The sequence below is a fragment of the Gymnogyps californianus genome, chromosome Z, assembly GCF_018139145.2.
Source record: "Gymnogyps californianus isolate 813 chromosome Z, ASM1813914v2, whole genome shotgun sequence".
NCBI lineage: Eukaryota > Metazoa > Chordata > Aves > Accipitriformes > Cathartidae > Gymnogyps > Gymnogyps californianus.
The window spans coordinates 52,643,027-52,660,363 of NC_059500.1; the positions used below are offsets into that span (position 1 = coordinate 52,643,027).

Sequence of the window (17,337 nt, forward strand, 5' to 3'; positions counted from 1 at the left end):
ACTAATTGAGTTTTGCTCTAGGTATGGATTTCACTCTAGCAATGTCATGGGGCCCTTTCTAGCCTGGAGACTCTCCTTTCCAGCATCACTTGCAAACCCAGCACAGCCCTGGAGTGTTTTTCTGGTTACCTCAGCCAGCTGAGGAGCTGTGTAGGGAACTAAAGTGCCTTTCCGATTTGAGATCCCATTTTATGATTCTGTTCTGGCACCTGAATCAGGGATGAACATTGCAGGACAAGGTCCAGCAATCTGTGTTTATTTCTGGTTATCCAGCAATAAACATGGAGGACTAGGTAAGCAAAGGTGTAGAACTTGGTATGAAGTTTTGAAAAGAGTAATTCTAGACTTAGTTCTTTGTTTTGTCCCTGCATTGTGGTGTTTCATTGTGTGTACTACCTAAGTTCTGTCATATTTACAAGCAAGAAATAAGAGGTATATTCGGTGCACAGGGAAGTTATGGGGTTTAATGTACATTTGTAGAGCATGTTGACCTCAAAGCAGGAAAGACAGAAAAGACAATATTGAGAGAATGCTCCTGCAAAAAGATCCCATTCAGTGAGCTGACCACGTACAGCACTAATATGGAAAGTTAGATTTGATCTGTGTAATTAAAAACACTTCAGCAAGAGTATAAAGTCCACTTACATAGATTTTCTAGTTTCCCTAGGTTTTTTCTGTCTCTTGAAGGAGACCAGTACCTTCTGTCAGCTCCTCCAGCTTGGCTTAGCTCCCATGTGCCACTGAAGAATTTTTTTAACAGATGTCGTGTGTTCTAGGCATAAATCCTGAATAGTTTAAAAGTTACTGTTCCACTTTCTTACCTGGTACTTTTTCTTTGACTTAAGCCTTGGGTTCTCTACCAGAGTTTATCAGCAATACAGTTTGTTTAGTTTCTGTTATTTTGTTTTTGTTTTGTTTCTTTTCCATCTTCTATATCTATTTGGAGTGATGCAGATTTCCCTGTCACCTCTTTCTTCTGTTGGTGTTTTCAGCTTCAGAGTTGCCTAACTGTGGTTGAAAAATGTGAGGGGAGACTAGATTATGCAGCAAGATATTATTTTGACAAACAGCATTTGCAGAAGTCCAATTAACCATCAACTTGTCTTACAAAATGATCGAGAATTGCAGACCTAAGACCATAAAGGGGCTTTTTTGAAAGGAATATTTGGAGGATGAGGGTCTTAAAACATGCGGAGAGACAGGAAATACCCTTCATTCTCCATCTGCTGCCGTATTTATCATAACGGATGGTACCAACCTTCATATGGGTCACTTGACTGGTCATTTACTATTACTGCCTGGCTGTGTTCTTCAATTCATGTATCCCTACATTAAGCACAGATCATAGCATCATAGGATGATTCAGGCTGGCAGGGTAATCTTCTAGGGAGGTCTCCAGCCCCAGCCCTTCTGCCCAGAGCAAGCTCAGCCATGGGGTCAGACGAGGCTGCTCAGGGCTTCATGCAGTTGAGGCATAAAACCCCCAAGGCTGGATATGGTCCAACCTCCCTGGGCCCTGGCTCTACTGCTGGGCTGTCCTTGTGGGGAAAAGGCTTCTCCTTATCTCCAACCCGAGCCTCTCGTGTCTCGGCAGCTTGTGCCGCTGCCTCTTGCCCTCCTGCCACTCACCGCTGTGAAGAGCCTGGCTGTGTCTCCTCCATCCTTCCCATCGGTGCCGGGGATGCTGTTGGGTGCCCCTGAAGCCATCCCTTCTCCCAGTCGAACCAGTCTCAGTCCTGCAGGCTCTCTTTGCAGGGCAAGGGCCCCAGCCCAGAGCCATCTTGCTGAGGCCCAAAACCAGATGCAGTACCTAGATGTGGTCCAACGGGCACTGAGCAGAGGGGACAGTCCCTGTCCTCCTCTGGCCCCCGGGGCCATCTCCTGCTCACACCACCCCAGGCACTGCTGGCCCTTGTTGCTACCTTGGCACACGGCTGGCCCCGGCTCAGCTCAGTGCCCGCCAGGGCCCAGGGCCGTCCCCCACAGCTGCTCCCTGGCCCCATCAGCCCCAGCCTGCATCCCTGCAGGGCTCTGCCTTCCCAGGGCAGGGCTTGCTGACCTTCATGGAGAACCATTGGCCTATTCCTCCCCCCTCTCCAGCTCCCTCTTAACAGCAGCCTGGCCCTCAACTGTGTCGACTGGTCCCCCCCCAGCTTGATGTCGTCTGCAAACCTGGAACATGTGCCCTCCATCCCCTCCTCCAGGTCAGTGATAGACACGTCAAACACAATATGGATAGCATGGCACAGATAACATAAGCTGTTGTTTGACCTTCCATGACCAGGCAAAGGTGATTTGTAACTCCAACCATGCTGCTGAGTTACTTTGCCAAAATAATTTTTTCCCTATCCTTTGATACACATTGAAGCAAATAATTTTTTCTACAGGTCAGTTCTACTGGTTTTTATCTTTTTGTCAGTTGAAGCAAACAAAATGCCTATAGCCAGGTGTCCACCTGAATTTCATGAGATACATTTGGAACAACCTGTAGCAAAATAAACACTTCCAAATAGCTGCCTAGACTCCAGATTTTAGTATTAAGTTTTGGCAAGCCTGCAGCAGGGCTCCACATCTACTTTAAGCCATGTCCAACAAGAGGCAAATTTGCAGCTGTTGTGTGGTTGTTACTCAGGAGTTTTTTGAAGCAGCTAACCTAAAAAGTTCATAGAATTGTAGAATCATAGATTGGTTTGGGTTGGAAGGGACCTTAAAGATCATCTAGTTCCAGCCCCCCTGCCATAGGCAGGGACACCTTCCACTAGACCAGGTTGCTCAAAGGCCCATCTAACCTGGCCTTGAACACTTCTGGGGACAGGGCATCCACAGCTTCTGTGGGCAACCTGTTCCAGTGCCTCACCACCCTCATAATGAAGAAGTGGTAATGTTCACCTAGTAAATGCATTTATACGACTATGCTATATATTTGCCAAGTTAAAGTTTCGTCTAGTGGTATTTCAGAATCTGTTTCAAAGTTAGGAATTATCCAGTTATCCCACTCTCTCCCTCTTAATTTCAAATCCATTCAATTTCAAAAGGATAAAATTAGAAGTATTTCTGTCAAAAATACTTTGTGGATATTTCCTGTAATTGCTTCCTGTTCTTTGTGGTCTTTTCCCTTTTGCACTTTGCAGTACCCAGGAAGTGATCTCTTTTTACACCAGACATCTTTTAGAAAAATAGCTAATTACTCCTATCCTTTTTTCTTCCCATAAAGAGACTTGGTCTCCTGTTTACCCTCATTCCCTCAGAAATAGGCAACATACTTCTACACTTTTCCTTTTCTATTTCTGTTTCTGGAAAAAAAAAAAAAGTGAATGGTAGGGACTTTCAACCTCCACACAGGAGCTTGAATATGCACCTCATGTTGACAGGTTATCTGTCTGTTTAAAGGTTAGATATCAAACCTGCACCAGCGTACATGCGGGCAGTGTTATCCTCAGAGTGACATTCTGTAGAAGTCTGGGGAAGATAAGAATTACAATCACAAATTATTTTTACTGTTTGCTCCATGGTGTTTTTAAGTCTTTTACTGTACAAAAAAATGTACTTGTAATGCTATAATAAAATTCTACACTGAAAAATGATTGTGAAACAATCATTATTGTCACATCCTACTTGTCACACCTGTTCTCAGTGTGTGCTAAGAAGTACATCTCATATTTTTTTCTTAAAAAATAAGAGCATGCCACATTTTATTGTTGAAAAGCTAGAAATGCTGTGGAACACTGTTTCATGCTTTATCAACAGCACTGTTAACTGAAAGTAATGTTTTAGAACTTGGGTGCCAAAATGATTGTATAAATTCCAATGCCAGGGTTGTATTTTGCTGTCTTTTCCAAGTCAACCTTATTATTTGCAGAAGTAAATGAGGGTAACATTTAGTCTAGATAATTTCTGTGACCGTTACACAACACGTAACAACAGAGAGTGTTCGTGACTGCTGGAATCAAAGTTGCATTTTTAGTTCTTGCAATTAGAAAGTGTTGTTACTAGAAATTCAGCTATATTGGTAAAAATACCAGTCATTAAAAGGGTAGAAATGTGTCACATAATGAGAACATTACTGAAGATCTCTTCAATAACTTTATAACTTCTTCAGGTTACAAAAGCATTCAATATTTAGGTGTCTTCGTAAAGAGTAAGATGTGTTTAGTATCTTCATTATTTATGAGCTGAGCAAACCATTTTCAGATTTGGAAATGCGTGTATTGGTTTTAACACTTTCTTCTTGACTATTCCAGCCAATCTTATGTAATACTAGCATTTCCCCATATCCACACACATACATACATGTATGTATTTGCCATTTCACACATAGGTTATTAGGTTGCTGGTATTCATCACCAGGCTTCTGTTCAGTTGTGTTTCAGTTCTGTGTGCATTATTTACACTGCAAAGCATTTATTTGAAATCCTTGATAATTTGTAATGTGTGAATTAAATATATCATTATTCTTTTTCTGAGCTCAGATTAATTTATTTCATAGTACAGTTAATCAATTTGTTTAAGTTCAGTAAGTTCAATAAAAGTAATATTGTGTGAAATATTCAGATAATAGTTTGAAAGGTTTGAAAGATAAGTGTTGAACTAGCCAAATAAACAATTGGCAACACTGCTCAACTTTTTCTTTAGTGCCTGGTCAGCCACTGAACTTCAAAGCAGAACCTGAGTCTGAAACAAGCATATTACTTTCCTGGACACCTCCACGCTCTGATACCATTTCCAGCTATGAACTGGTTTATAAAGACGGGGAGCACGGGGAGGAGGTAAGTGAAAAGACTATACGTCTTTTAAATACTCCTTAATGAGTCAGACATAAAATGCTGCAATGGTTTAGAATTGATGGATTAGTAGCTTTCTTTAGTACAAATAACAATAGATTGAGAGTACGTAAACAGCTGAAACTGCTGTCGATGGTTACCAGCCAGTGGAACTTTGGTGTTGTTTGCAATGAGTCATCTGCAGAAGTTGCATCAGGTTTCAGACATTCATCATGTCTCTCCAAGCCTGTTCCTCTACAAAGGCTTGGAAGCAGAAGTATTTTGGGGCATGTTATGGACTCATTGAGATTTTTTGCACTTATACTTGGACTTTGAAGTCTATTTTCAGCCTTAGACAATTTTTGTTTCTCTTAGCCACCATGTAAGAGAGTTCTTAAGCTTCTCTAATCTTTCAATAATATTTGAGAAGAAAATATGTTTTTTTTCTAAAGATAAAAACCTGCTATGGACTTTTTTTGTACCATTATTTCTTAAACAATTTTCAGTTTGAGGGCCTCTGTTGTGCTAGTACTGTAGACTTCAGAATAAACTGTTCTTCTGATATGGAAATAGTATGATATTGCCAGGTTTCCCAGACAAAAGAAAAAAGCCAGCAGTCTCAGAAGGCAGCAGGAGAGTGTCAGGCTCATTGATTTCTCCTGCATGATCAACTCATTGCTGATGCTTCAACTGAGCTTATGTTTATGACGGCTTCACACATATACTCTGAATGCATAAGCTTATTTTGTGGAAGGGAACCAGATCTGTATTTCACCTCCAAATAGGATGCAGGCCCCTGCTTAATAAGTTGCCCTTTGAAAGAATTTGCTTCTTAATAATTAGAACACAAATTTGACTATGACGTTAAACCCAACGTTACTCACATTATAAAACCCTGTGGTTCACTGTCATAAGAGATAACTATAGGTAAGGCTTTGTTCATGTGCTATTGTCTGAAAAGCCTTTTGTACTTTATACACAGCTGTTGCTTCCTCAAACAGTCAAACAATATTTCTGGCTCTGAGTTTCACCCATTAAGCTGTCGACTTGAAAGAATATTGTTCCTTAATGTGTGTTTGTCAAACATAATGTATTCATTTTTATTTTGGTTTAGTTTGGTTTTGTTTATTTTCTTGAATTTAAATTTTTCTCAATGGGGTTATCATCAGAGTATAAAAGCATGTCATCTATAGGCAACATATGGAATTCAGAGTTTCTGAATATTAATCAAGACATCCTCTTATTACCTACCTTTAGCAACGCGTTTCCACTGAACCTACTACATCTTATCGCCTGCAAGGCTTAAGGCCAAACAGCTTGTACTTATTCCGTCTAGCTGCACGTTCTCCACAAGGCCTGGGTGCTTCGACAGCAGAAATCTCAGCGAGAACCATGCAGTCCAGTAGGTGTCTTTCCTTGCTAACTTTATTCCCTTGTCTTGTATTTCTCGAAGAGATTAATCTCAGAGCCCAGAGAGGCAGGAACAGCGAAAAGGCAAAATAATAAAAATACAGCATTCATGGTGCTTAATACAGCAAAAGAATGCTTAAAATGTGTATTTTTGTAGGTGTATTGTGATCAGCTTAATATATGAGTGGCGCTTACATAGTTTCAAAAAAACCTCTGTAAACCAGTGTCTAAGGAGACAATATTATGCTGTCATAATAATATTTTATTTTATGTTATAATAGGATAAAATGTTTTATCATGCAATAGATGTATATTAATAACAGTCCTCCGCCCTTAATATTCCACCTGCCCAGTCTGTAGATTTCCTGTAATACTAGGTTGTTCCTGCAGCATCTCCCTGAAGTACAAAAAATTTGTCGAGTGGGTCAGGTTGAATATTTCAGACTGTACCAAAAATTTCCTCATAACTGTTCTTCTGTAGTAGCTAATCATTCTAATTTTAAGTTAGATTTTTTAATCTAGGCTTTTTATGATGTTCGGTCATTTTTTACACCAGTAGAAAATTTTTTTTCTCACTGGATGCTTATGGAAACAATGTCATGAAACTCATCACATTTGTCTGCAAATGAGATGCAAAAATTTGTCAGGGATTTATATATACATTTTAAAATATTTAAATTAAGACTTAATTAAAACAATCAGATATTCAAGGCTGATGTCCAGAAGTGCTACTCTTGCCTGATAAGTTATGCTTTACTGACAGTTTGCATTACACTGTGTCATTTTAAAACTTAGTACAGTTCTATTTGTATTTGTTTTAAATTAAATGGCCTTTTCTTAAAGTAATATTATTCAAAACAGAAAATTCAGAATCTCAAATGACATGATGCTTTTTGATTTGCAGTCATGACAGATGTGATTATACTATCATTCTTTGTTAGTGTTATATATTAATAGTAGTTAGTGTGACTGGAGACACAGTGCTGCAGACCTTTAACCAAAGCTAAGTGTGCTTCTGAAGCATTTCTAAGGCATTTAGAATAAGCATAAAAGACTATTATATAACACAAGGCTAGTTTTAGAGATAGTGGCAAGACACCTTTTAATTTTAGTAATCCAGAATCAATAATTTGATAAAGAAAAAGGTATTTCTTTGTTCTGGGAGCCATTTCAGCTATTTAGAATGCTTATTCTTTTATATTGGGTGAAGATTGCTTAGACTGTGCATACAAAACAAACATCTAGGGGCCAAGGTTGCATGTTCCATATATAAGCACATTGCCATTTTTCCCTTCTTGAATATTAGAATATGTTACACTTTTTTCAGCCTTATGTCTTCAGATAGTAGGAAAATCCAGTTGATTTCAGTGGGCAGACCCTGGTTACTTGCTATAAAGATTGCAAAATCTTTTTTGCAAAAATTGTGTATTTTTGCAATTGTGGATATGCGTTAATAAAACCGGTTACACAAGTAGCCTACAGATTATCCTTAGTTACATAAATGCAATATTTTGCATTTTCAGAGTATAATGGATTAGACATTAATTAACTTCTATGAGTTTATTAGCAATATGCACCAGAATACGCTATTGCCTTCCATCTTGGTTTCAGAGGAAGATGTTACAGGGATTTATTTCTTTACATATAAGATCCTTAAGGGACATTTTACTTGTATTTTACTTCCTGCGCAAGTCAATGGTAGAAGGGGACGAACAGGTTTTGAGTACTTGATTACTGAATTAGCCTAAAAAAAAAATAATCCCAAATGTGATAATTCTCATCTGTCTCCCCATCCACCTCCTTAGTTAGTTGAAATGCTGGTACATTCCCTCCTGTTTTCCCCTCGGAAGAGCAGTGTACCATACTGAGTAAAAAGCCATTGATCCCTGTAGAAAAGCTGTAGGGAACCAAAAGATACATGTGTAAATGCAATAGGTCACAGCAGGGTCCTAGGCCTTCTCTTTGCTTTAATTTTGTTTGATGTGCCTAGTATAAGTACCAGAAATCCATTTGTTTCTTTTTTCCCTTAAGAAATGGGAAGAAAATAGTAGACCAAAAAAAAAAAAAAAAAAAAGAAAAAAGGCGCCATAAAGATCTTGCACCCAAAATTCATGTTTTCCTTACAAGAGAGAAGGCAGAAATAGGAAAGGAGTCCACATCCACTACTTCTGCCAGTGAATTTGAACTATAGCTCTTTTTTTAGCGCTCTGAATGATCTCAGTTAGTAAGCATAGACTTTGCTAAGTCAAAGTGCATTTAAGCACATAAATGCATACCTGACTTTCAGTACTTGAATTGCCTCACTGAAAGCAATGGAATGACATACATGCTTAAATGCTCTGGAGCCCGGAAAAGGTAAATATGCTAACAGACTCCTTCAAGTACAAATCAGTAAATGTGGGCGCTTTTGCTCTGGAAGATTGGTGCTGGTGACAAGAGATGAAACAAAGTCAGAATCTCTCACCGTTCTGATGTGCTGAGCTTGTGAACTCTCTTTGTAAAATGAATACCTGCTTTCTTGACACATTGTTTTGGGGTAGATTTTTTTTTTTTTTCCTATAGAAGTTACCTACATTACTGGTAGGATTTAATTCTTTGCTAGCAAAGATGTCTCCAAGAGGAGTTAAAAAAATAAAACTGACAGCTGATCTAGGGTAAGTACAAGTTACAGTCAGAATCAACAAGCCTGTCACTTTTTCCTGGTAGGTAAATCTTTGACTAAGACTTTCTTCGTCTTCTATTGACTGCATGCTCCTAGTATGTTGGCTACAATGTTTCAGTAAATGCTTTCCATTTAAACGTAATTTGCGGTTGACTTGTGCCAGGCAGACTCAGTTAAAAAAAAAAAAACTGAAAAAATAATAATTTGTTTATGAGAGTGGGGAGGCTAAAAAAATGGTAATTTATGGAGCAATTTCTAGCAATTATTGCAAGTTTTTAGGAGTTCTGTAAAAAGAGATTTTTTCTCAAAGAAATTAAACCCACTTGAAGGGGATATGTCCAAATTTGTAAGTAAATACATGTCACGTCATTTAAAATATTATAGCTTGCACTAATTGCAATGATTATAAAGATAGATCAGTAGTCATAGAAGTGTCACGTTTTTGTTTTATTTCAAGAAGAATTTTAATTACAGGTAGGTAATATTATTTTGAGGTTTCATTTTCATGTATTTCCCCTACATCCTTTTTCACCATTTAGTTGGTCTATTCATTTTCAGTTTCCTCATGTTAATAAGCCAAGGTGCATATGATTATCTGATGTTTTGCATTTTTAAGTTTCTACTTCTTTTGGTTTATTTTTTATTTTCATTTGGTTGTCTTTTATTTATTTTTTTTTTCTTTTGTTCATTTTTTTCAATCACTCCTATCCTTTCACTCAAATCCTCCTTTAACCCACTACTGAAATTAGAGCCATCAGCTCCTCCTCAAGACATTAGTTGCACAAGCCCCAGCTCCACTAGCATTTTGGTAAGTTGGAAACCTCCACCGGTGGAAAAACAGAACGGCATTATCACTGAATACTCCATCAAGTACATTGAGATTGATGGAGAAGATGTCAAGCCCCATGAAATTTTGGGAATTTCCTCGGACAGTACCCAGTACCTTTTGGAACAGCTGGAAAAATGGACTGAGTACCGGATCTCTGTGACTGCCCACACTGATGTTGGACCTGGCCCAGAGAGCTTAGCAGTATTGATTCGGACAGATGAAGATGGTATGTTGCCTCCACTACATCAGTTTGCGCCTCTATGACTCTCTGTTGATCTGCTGTCTTTTGTATAGCCTAACAGTATTTTTTTCTGCTCCTCTTTTTTCCCAAATCACAGATTTTATCACCCTTTGAGTTTTTTAATCAAAGACTTGTCCTTTCTACACCATTTTTATATTTGACATATTTAATTTTTTTAACAGAAAGTACCTTTTTGTGAGTGACATGAATCTGCTACCCCTTTGAGCCCATATATATCCTTCTTGCTCCTCCTTTAACATAAAAATAACTCTCAGAGGAAAATCTTTCTGCCTTTTCCTTGATTTTACAGTCATTGTTATTTTTAAACACTTATGTCTATGAAATTTTTTTCAGGTTTGTTTTTTTTTTTTTTAAACTGCTTTCTTGTTCCATGTTGTGCTTTTTGATTTGGGTTTTTTTGGGGGGTTGTTTTTTTTTTTTTTTAGTTTTGTTTTTGATCTTGGAAAACTGATGCTCCACACATTTTCTTTTCTTCCATGCTTGAAAGTGACAGAAGACAGCCCTATTATCAGCCTCCTTTTTATACTACTGAAAAAAAAAAAAAAAAAACGAAACAAAGAACTTAGCAAACAAAAATAAGGGAAACTTTTTTTGAAATCTTTTGTGGTTTTATTAGTATTAGTATTATTTCAATGATTAAAATATCTCTTTGTACTATAATGCTTTGAAGCTCAAAGCATCTTCCTTGGCTTTTGTACATTTTTACATGTTTTTCTATTTCTCTAATACTCTTTTTTCTTCCATTTTTTGCATCAGTCATGTTTTTTGATCTTTTCACTGAAAGGTAGAGCAGATTGGTTGAGCATTTTCATTTGTTGAACAATTTGTATTCTTCAAAGAAAACATAGTGAGTCTGCCCTTTTAAAAAAAAAAGCAAAAGACCTGGGTGGGACAGGTGCCTGTAATTCTCTTCTGTCCAATGATGTTGTTCCAGTTCCTAGTGGTCCTCCTCGCAAAGTCGAGGTAGAGGCTGTCAACTCTACTGCTGTTAAAGTGTCATGGCGCTCACCTGTACCCAATAAGCAGCATGGTCAGATCCGAGGATACCAGGTCCACTACGTGAGGATGGAAAATGGAGAGCCAAAAGGTCAGCCCATGCTGAAGGACATCATGCTGGCTGATTCACAGGTAATTAGGGCATTTTATGTTCTTTTCTAGGTCACAGTGAAAACATTTTGTGTACTGGAGAGCTATACAGAATTGCCTTTTTTTTTCTTTCCATATTTCACCCTACCAGCTAACTTTTTTTATCTCTCTTTTAACAACTTTTTTCCACAATATTTACGTTTAAAGAATCTTGGGCCAAACCTAGGCACCCTTTTCTGTATGGGCGTGCAACTAAACGCTGAGCTGTATCATTCTGCTGGCTCCCTTAAACCTGAAGACTTCACCCTGTACCTATGCTCTGAAGTTTTAAAGCATCAGGGTGATCTGAGCCAGGTCACAGTCAATGTAGCAAACTATGCACTGCCTGATCCACCCACCCAATATTTCTTTGTTTCAGTGGAGAACCTAGAATCATTAGAAGCCTGTGTTAGCCCATTATTACAGTGTTTCTGTCATTAGCATGTATCCACCTCACCATGCGTTTCACAGGAAATTAATTTATTAGTGCAACTTCAGAAATCACCGAGGTATTTATACTCGTCATTATTCATACCCGTAACTGTGCAATAAAATGAAGAGCTTAGTTTAAATAGGTATGGGGTTACTTATATTGCAAAATCGCCTGTCTGTTTTATAAATTCTAAGACATGATGGAAACAAAAGCCTGATCACATGAAGTTTGAAAAGCTTCTAAAAATAGGATTTTACTGATTGGGATACACTAGTGCTCTGTAAAACTGAAGATTCCCAAAGCTCCTGCTGCTGGAGGAATCATCCTAAATTGAAACTATTATGAAGTACACACATCTCACTGCTAGCTCTCAATTTATGACTGGAATGACTGGAAATGATAAGAAATTATCAACCTAGCATAAAATAAAGGGTTAAATTTGCCTCTTAAGCATTTTATGTGAATAAATAAATGAATTTAGCTTCTTTTGTTTCTTCTTCCAGTCTTGGTTCTAAATTTCAGCTCTGCAGATACCTTTTTTGAGAACGGGTCTCCTACACCTGCATTTTGCTGATGACCCTATTTTCAAAGTATTATCTCTGTTCCTGGACATCTTTGTTGTGGTGTTACCTGCCAGTCTGTCTGTCTATCTATATGTACTTACTTACCTATTTTGCAAAACGTGGTGTTCTTACAGCTTAAATTCAGTGGAGAGAAAGAGGGAAACAGGTGGGGAGGTGGGAAAGGAAAGGGAAAAGGGAGAGGAGATAGAAAAGGAGATGCAGCTGCACTTTGGTTCTCTCCTTCCTTGCACAGATTTTCACTTTCAACCTCTGTGTGGTAGTAGTTTAAAATATTTTTAAACACTAGAAGGTCAGAAACAGGACACTGGATGAGATATTGGAGCCCAAATATCATAAAGGCAAAAGTCATATTTCTTTTTTTGCCAAGTTTTGACCTGCCTGTTTGCCATTCGTTCACTCTGGATAGTCACCTCCTTTCTCCTCCCACCACTCCTTCCTGCCTATCATACTTCTATGATACATGTGATCAGGGCTTGTGCAGGTATGAAGACCTTGATGGTAAAAGATCAGTGTGGTTAGGTTTCAAGACTAAAAAAATCCTACTATTAATTTAAATAAGGCATTGAATTCATTTAGGAAACTCAAGCATGTAGCCTAGTAACATGATTAAATAAACCAGGTAGCCTTTAATTCTGCCTCGGTAGCTTTTACTCATACAATCTATTATAAAATATTAGTACATGGTACAAGAGGATTCATTACTTCTTTCATCTTTCAAGGAAAGAGAAGTGGCTGGTTTTTTAGGGAGAGCAGAAATGGAATTAAAAATGCCTGGCCTGATTATAGTAACAAAATTCTATGTGATTTTTACACAATTAATTCAAATTGAATATGATTTTTCCAGACATCTTTCATATTTATTTTACTATTAAGAAGAAAACATTGCCTCAACCAGGCTACAAATCTCTTTATTTCTTTTGTTTTTCCTTCCAACATTCTTTACTCTCAATCAGTGGGAATATGATGATACTACTGAACATGTGAGTAGTTTTTGACTGGCCGGAAAAACACTGTGTGTTGGGTTTGGGTTTGTTTTTTTTTTTTCTTTTTGCTTGTTTGCCTGTAACCTCCTTTTATTTTTTTGAGTTTTCTTTGGTTTTCTTTTTATTTGTCATTTGCACAAACGCATGCTCCTAACATCAAAGGTTTTTCCCTTGTGGCACTTCCCCCCCCGCCCAGGGAGAGTGGGGGTTACTGTTGCTTGCTTGTTCTGGGGTTTAGCATGATGCCAAAATGTACAGAACTGGTTCGTGTTTTCTTCTTTTTGATGTCTGTCACTGACTTTGCCTCACAATTTCCTCTTTACAAGAAAGTGTTAGAAAAATAAAACAAAAGTGGTTCAGAGTTGCGCAGCAATAGTCAGATTTTTCTGTATTCATTTTAAGGTTAATGGTTTTTTGTGTAGCTGAAAGTTGAAGTTAATTGTGCTTCCTTTTTGGTAATTTGATAAATGTATTTTGTATGCTATCAGGAAAGCCAAATGCCCTGCAGTGTTTATGCCTAAGTAATAGTGTTTGCTGTATCCAAATCATACTTTTAAATGACAACACTACATGCAATCATATCTTTTACACCATGAAGTACTGTTTGTTTTAGATGAGGCTAATATCTTCATCACTGTTGAAAAGGATGGCAATTTTTTTTTTTTTTTTTGCCTTTTACAATTTTATTCTGTTAATATCAGGTGCAGTTTCCTTATGAAAGCTGAGAAGTCTGTCTTACTGATTTTGGCCTTTAGGGTCAATTCAATTCTGAGAGAGAGTCTAAGGAGGGGGGGGGTTGTAGTTTTTTTAGTGTGCTTTTATTTTATTTGAGCTGTTTTGCCCACTCGTTCTGATCATAACCTTGTTATTTCTATATTGTTAATAACTGACTGTAAATACAATGCCAAATTCTGATCACTTCTGTACTAAGCTCATACCCACTATCTTGAAAAATCCATTTACTGTGGATAGTCCGACCCATAATTTTTGTATTAACTTTTACGGTTGTTGCATCTGAGGGGTGTGTGATTGCACATTTGCTATTTATTCTAGACACGTCAATGTACCATCTCTCTGGCAGCAGTGAAATTTAGTGTAAATCCGTTCAGGCATGTGAAAATGCAAAGGAGTAGTCCAGTGGTTACAGACTGGAAGCTGATGAGTCAGGAACTTTGGGCCAGTCAGTTGCCTCCAAATACTATCCTTTTATATTTGCATATAAGATTTATGTATATTGTGAGTGTCAAGGCTTAAATTCCTCTGGCTGCCCTTATAGCATGATGTAAGTTTAGTTCATTTCAGGTGGCTGGCCCTTCACCATCTTCCATGTGTGTATACGTGTGTGTGCACGCGCATGTGTAAAAAGATTCCCTTTGCTTTGACACTTACAGTTTGATCTTGCTCCCATTCACTTGTGCTAGCTGAAGAGCTACTTGTTTTGTAGCTGCTGTCATTTGTTTGAGGGCCGTCAGATTTATTCTCTGACCAGATTTTTAATGGTGTTTTAGGTAGTTCTTTTAGACCTGAAGAGTGAGTTGTTTCTGGAGTCCTCTGAGATATTTAGATGCACAATCCAACCAGTGACACAGGTTGCAATGGAAGTGTTATGAAAGTAACAAGGCTTTCTTGTTCAGCTAAACCATCATTACTTACAAAGTGTGGATGCAAATGCAACACTCTTGTTACTAGGCATTTTTTAACTATATCAGTGATGTGCTGTAAATGACTAAGTTAAATGGAGTTTCTCATATCTACATATGCATGCATTTCACAATGTCAGTAGTATTCCTCAGGCAAGGTATTTCAGAAGGCTTTATTCACTGTTCATACCACTAAGCCTTTGGCCTTGTGCCTTAAACTACCTGAGGCATGCTATTTAGAAGTGTGCTGTCTTTTATTGCTTAAGTGAGTGAAACGTCTTGCATTATGAAGTATTTCACACAGAACAGTCTGTTGATGCTTTCAAATGCTTGCTATCACTGCCAGTAGCACAAAAGCGTGTGCACTGTATGTAATATAGAGGGGTTGTCTGAAGGATTCCATGCTTTCCTGGAAAACAATCTGTTTTTAATAAATTGTTCTTATTTGATTTCATCTTAGGAAATGATAATTTCTGGGCTTCAGCCTGAAACTACATACTCCTTCACTGTGACAGCTTATACGACAAAAGGTGATGGAGCACGCAGCAAGCCCAAACTCATATCTACTACTGGTGCAGGTAATACTCACGTACTCATTAATCTCTGAATAAATTCTTTTACTTTTCCTGCTAGTGTTTTGTTCCTACTATTTGGAAGTCTCCTGTTGTGTAAAAGGTGTTTATAGGATGTAGGGTTTTCTGTTTCAGTATTTGGCCCGTCACTTTGTTAGATAAAAACAGAACCAGCGTCCCCCTTTGTCTCTTTCTCAGTTCAAGATGCAGCCAAAATGTAATACTTAACTTTATACTTTCTATTAGCTCTTCTATTCTGATTGGTGTCTTCTTGGAGAGGAAAAAATAGAAATTCAGAGCTGAGAAGAATATTTGAAAAACTTGTGAAGGGCTTTCCTGATCTTTGTGAGAGCAGCAATACTGCTGCCTGTCAGTAAGAACACTGAAAGAACCTATCTGTGTGACAGTCACAACTTATCTCAGAAGAATGTGATTATTAAAGCAGAGAATTAGAAAATGGAATGAAACTCCAACCTGTGAAACCCTGAAACCCATATTGCTTCAGTGGCAATTTGTTGCATAAACTGTGGCAAAATACTCCATGCCACTGTGTTCAGTCTGCATTTGATCACAGGTGGTACTAGATGGTGGGTATCTGGCTGCATGACCAATTCAGCTGATTCAGTTAGCACTGGTGGGACAACTGAATTGCTTTCAGATGAAGAACAAGGTTTTTTAAATTTAAATGGTTCACTGTGGCACAGCTTAACCAAATGATGGCACCAGAGCCTTAGTGTGGTGTTCACTTACAGGTGTTCACAGCCTGTAGGTGTTCATTTTCTGGGTTTTGTAGTGTAGCCGTTAAGGATATTCCATTACAATCATATGGAAACCTTTGCAGCACCATTACGAGCTTTCTTAATAACAATGTATTGTTCATGCTAATATATAAAGTCCAAAAGGCATATGTATTTGTATTTATAGTGATTGACTCAGTTTTTAAAACAATCACTGAATGTAAAGCACAACTTGTACTAATATCAGAAATATCTATGTCCTTGTCTCATCAGCTTCCTTGGAAAAATCTCAGTCTTGGTGGCTAGAGATATCGTATAGTTTCATTTCAGACTTTAGAGTACCTTCTAGTCGTTACTTTTGACTGATGCTGAAACTTAGCCTCCAACTTCTTATCTTTCCTGAATTGTCATGGTCTGGGAAAAAAAGTGATACATACTTCTTGCTTGCATTTGAACTTGATTTAAGAAAGAAGACGCTTGATCAATTATTCTTTTTAAAGTTCAGTCCCCAATTTAAATAAACACAATTATATAGATTATGATTTGGTTAGTTTCTAGACATAAACATAGGCTATGCAAACCTGCTTGCAAAACTTAAAGCTTCTGTACATTTAGTCCTTATTGACTATTCATGGTTGACTTTTCCAAGATCTCTGATGCTTCTGCTTTCGAAAGACGAACAAATCCAGTGTCCCATAAACCCCTGAGTGACTGAAGAGCAATTGAGAATGAGGCATACCTGTAAATGTGATACATACTACACTGTTCTTCCTGTTTTCTTCACCCTGTGGACAAGTAATGTTTTTTCCTGGTGTCTAGGATAACAGCTAGTTACCATTTTTCTCCTCCCTACAGTCCAGGTTGTATGAACACCTCTTCACTTGCTGTTACAGCTTGCTGTGGTTAAGCTCTTTTTGTAAGGAAAATTCATATGCAGGTTTTTGAAAAAGGAGACAATGAATATAGTCAGTACCAAGAGTTTCCAGCTCACTGTCTTTCTATGAGAATACATCAGGCAGGTGAACGAATGATGCGTTAATACTAGGGGCTTGTAGGTCTGAAATACACCCTCCTATTCTCTGAGAGTTTCCTTTGGTTTTTTTTTTCCTAAAAATGTGCTATTCAAATACTACAATAAAGCAAATGAAGGATCTGACTTTCTAGTCTGATTTTTTTAAGGTTTAAGTCAGGTGCAGCTGTGTTAGAATGAGTGAGATTATATCCATAAGAGATATGAAAGGAGAATAAAGGTCTAAATGTTTACTGGAGAAGCTTACTATTCATAAGTTATTCAGATGATAAATAACTATTCAGCTGTGTCCAGCTAGTGGTATAAAAGC

General features: G+C 37.9%; 1 protein-coding gene across 1 annotated transcript in view; it reads left to right on the top strand.

Annotated features, from left to right (window-relative positions):
* PTPRD (protein tyrosine phosphatase receptor type D) overlaps window positions 1-17,337 on the top strand; it is a 329,742-nt gene that overhangs the window by 201,467 nt on the left and 110,938 nt on the right. The window contains exons 12-17 of the mRNA XM_050913754.1: window positions 4,633-4,766; window positions 6,018-6,162; window positions 9,582-9,887; window positions 10,858-11,051; window positions 13,019-13,045; window positions 15,149-15,266. Coding sequence (XP_050769711.1) covers window positions 4,633-4,766; window positions 6,018-6,162; window positions 9,582-9,887; window positions 10,858-11,051; window positions 13,019-13,045; window positions 15,149-15,266 — 924 coding nt within the window. The remainder of the gene's footprint in view (window positions 1-4,632; window positions 4,767-6,017; window positions 6,163-9,581; window positions 9,888-10,857; window positions 11,052-13,018; window positions 13,046-15,148; window positions 15,267-17,337) is intronic.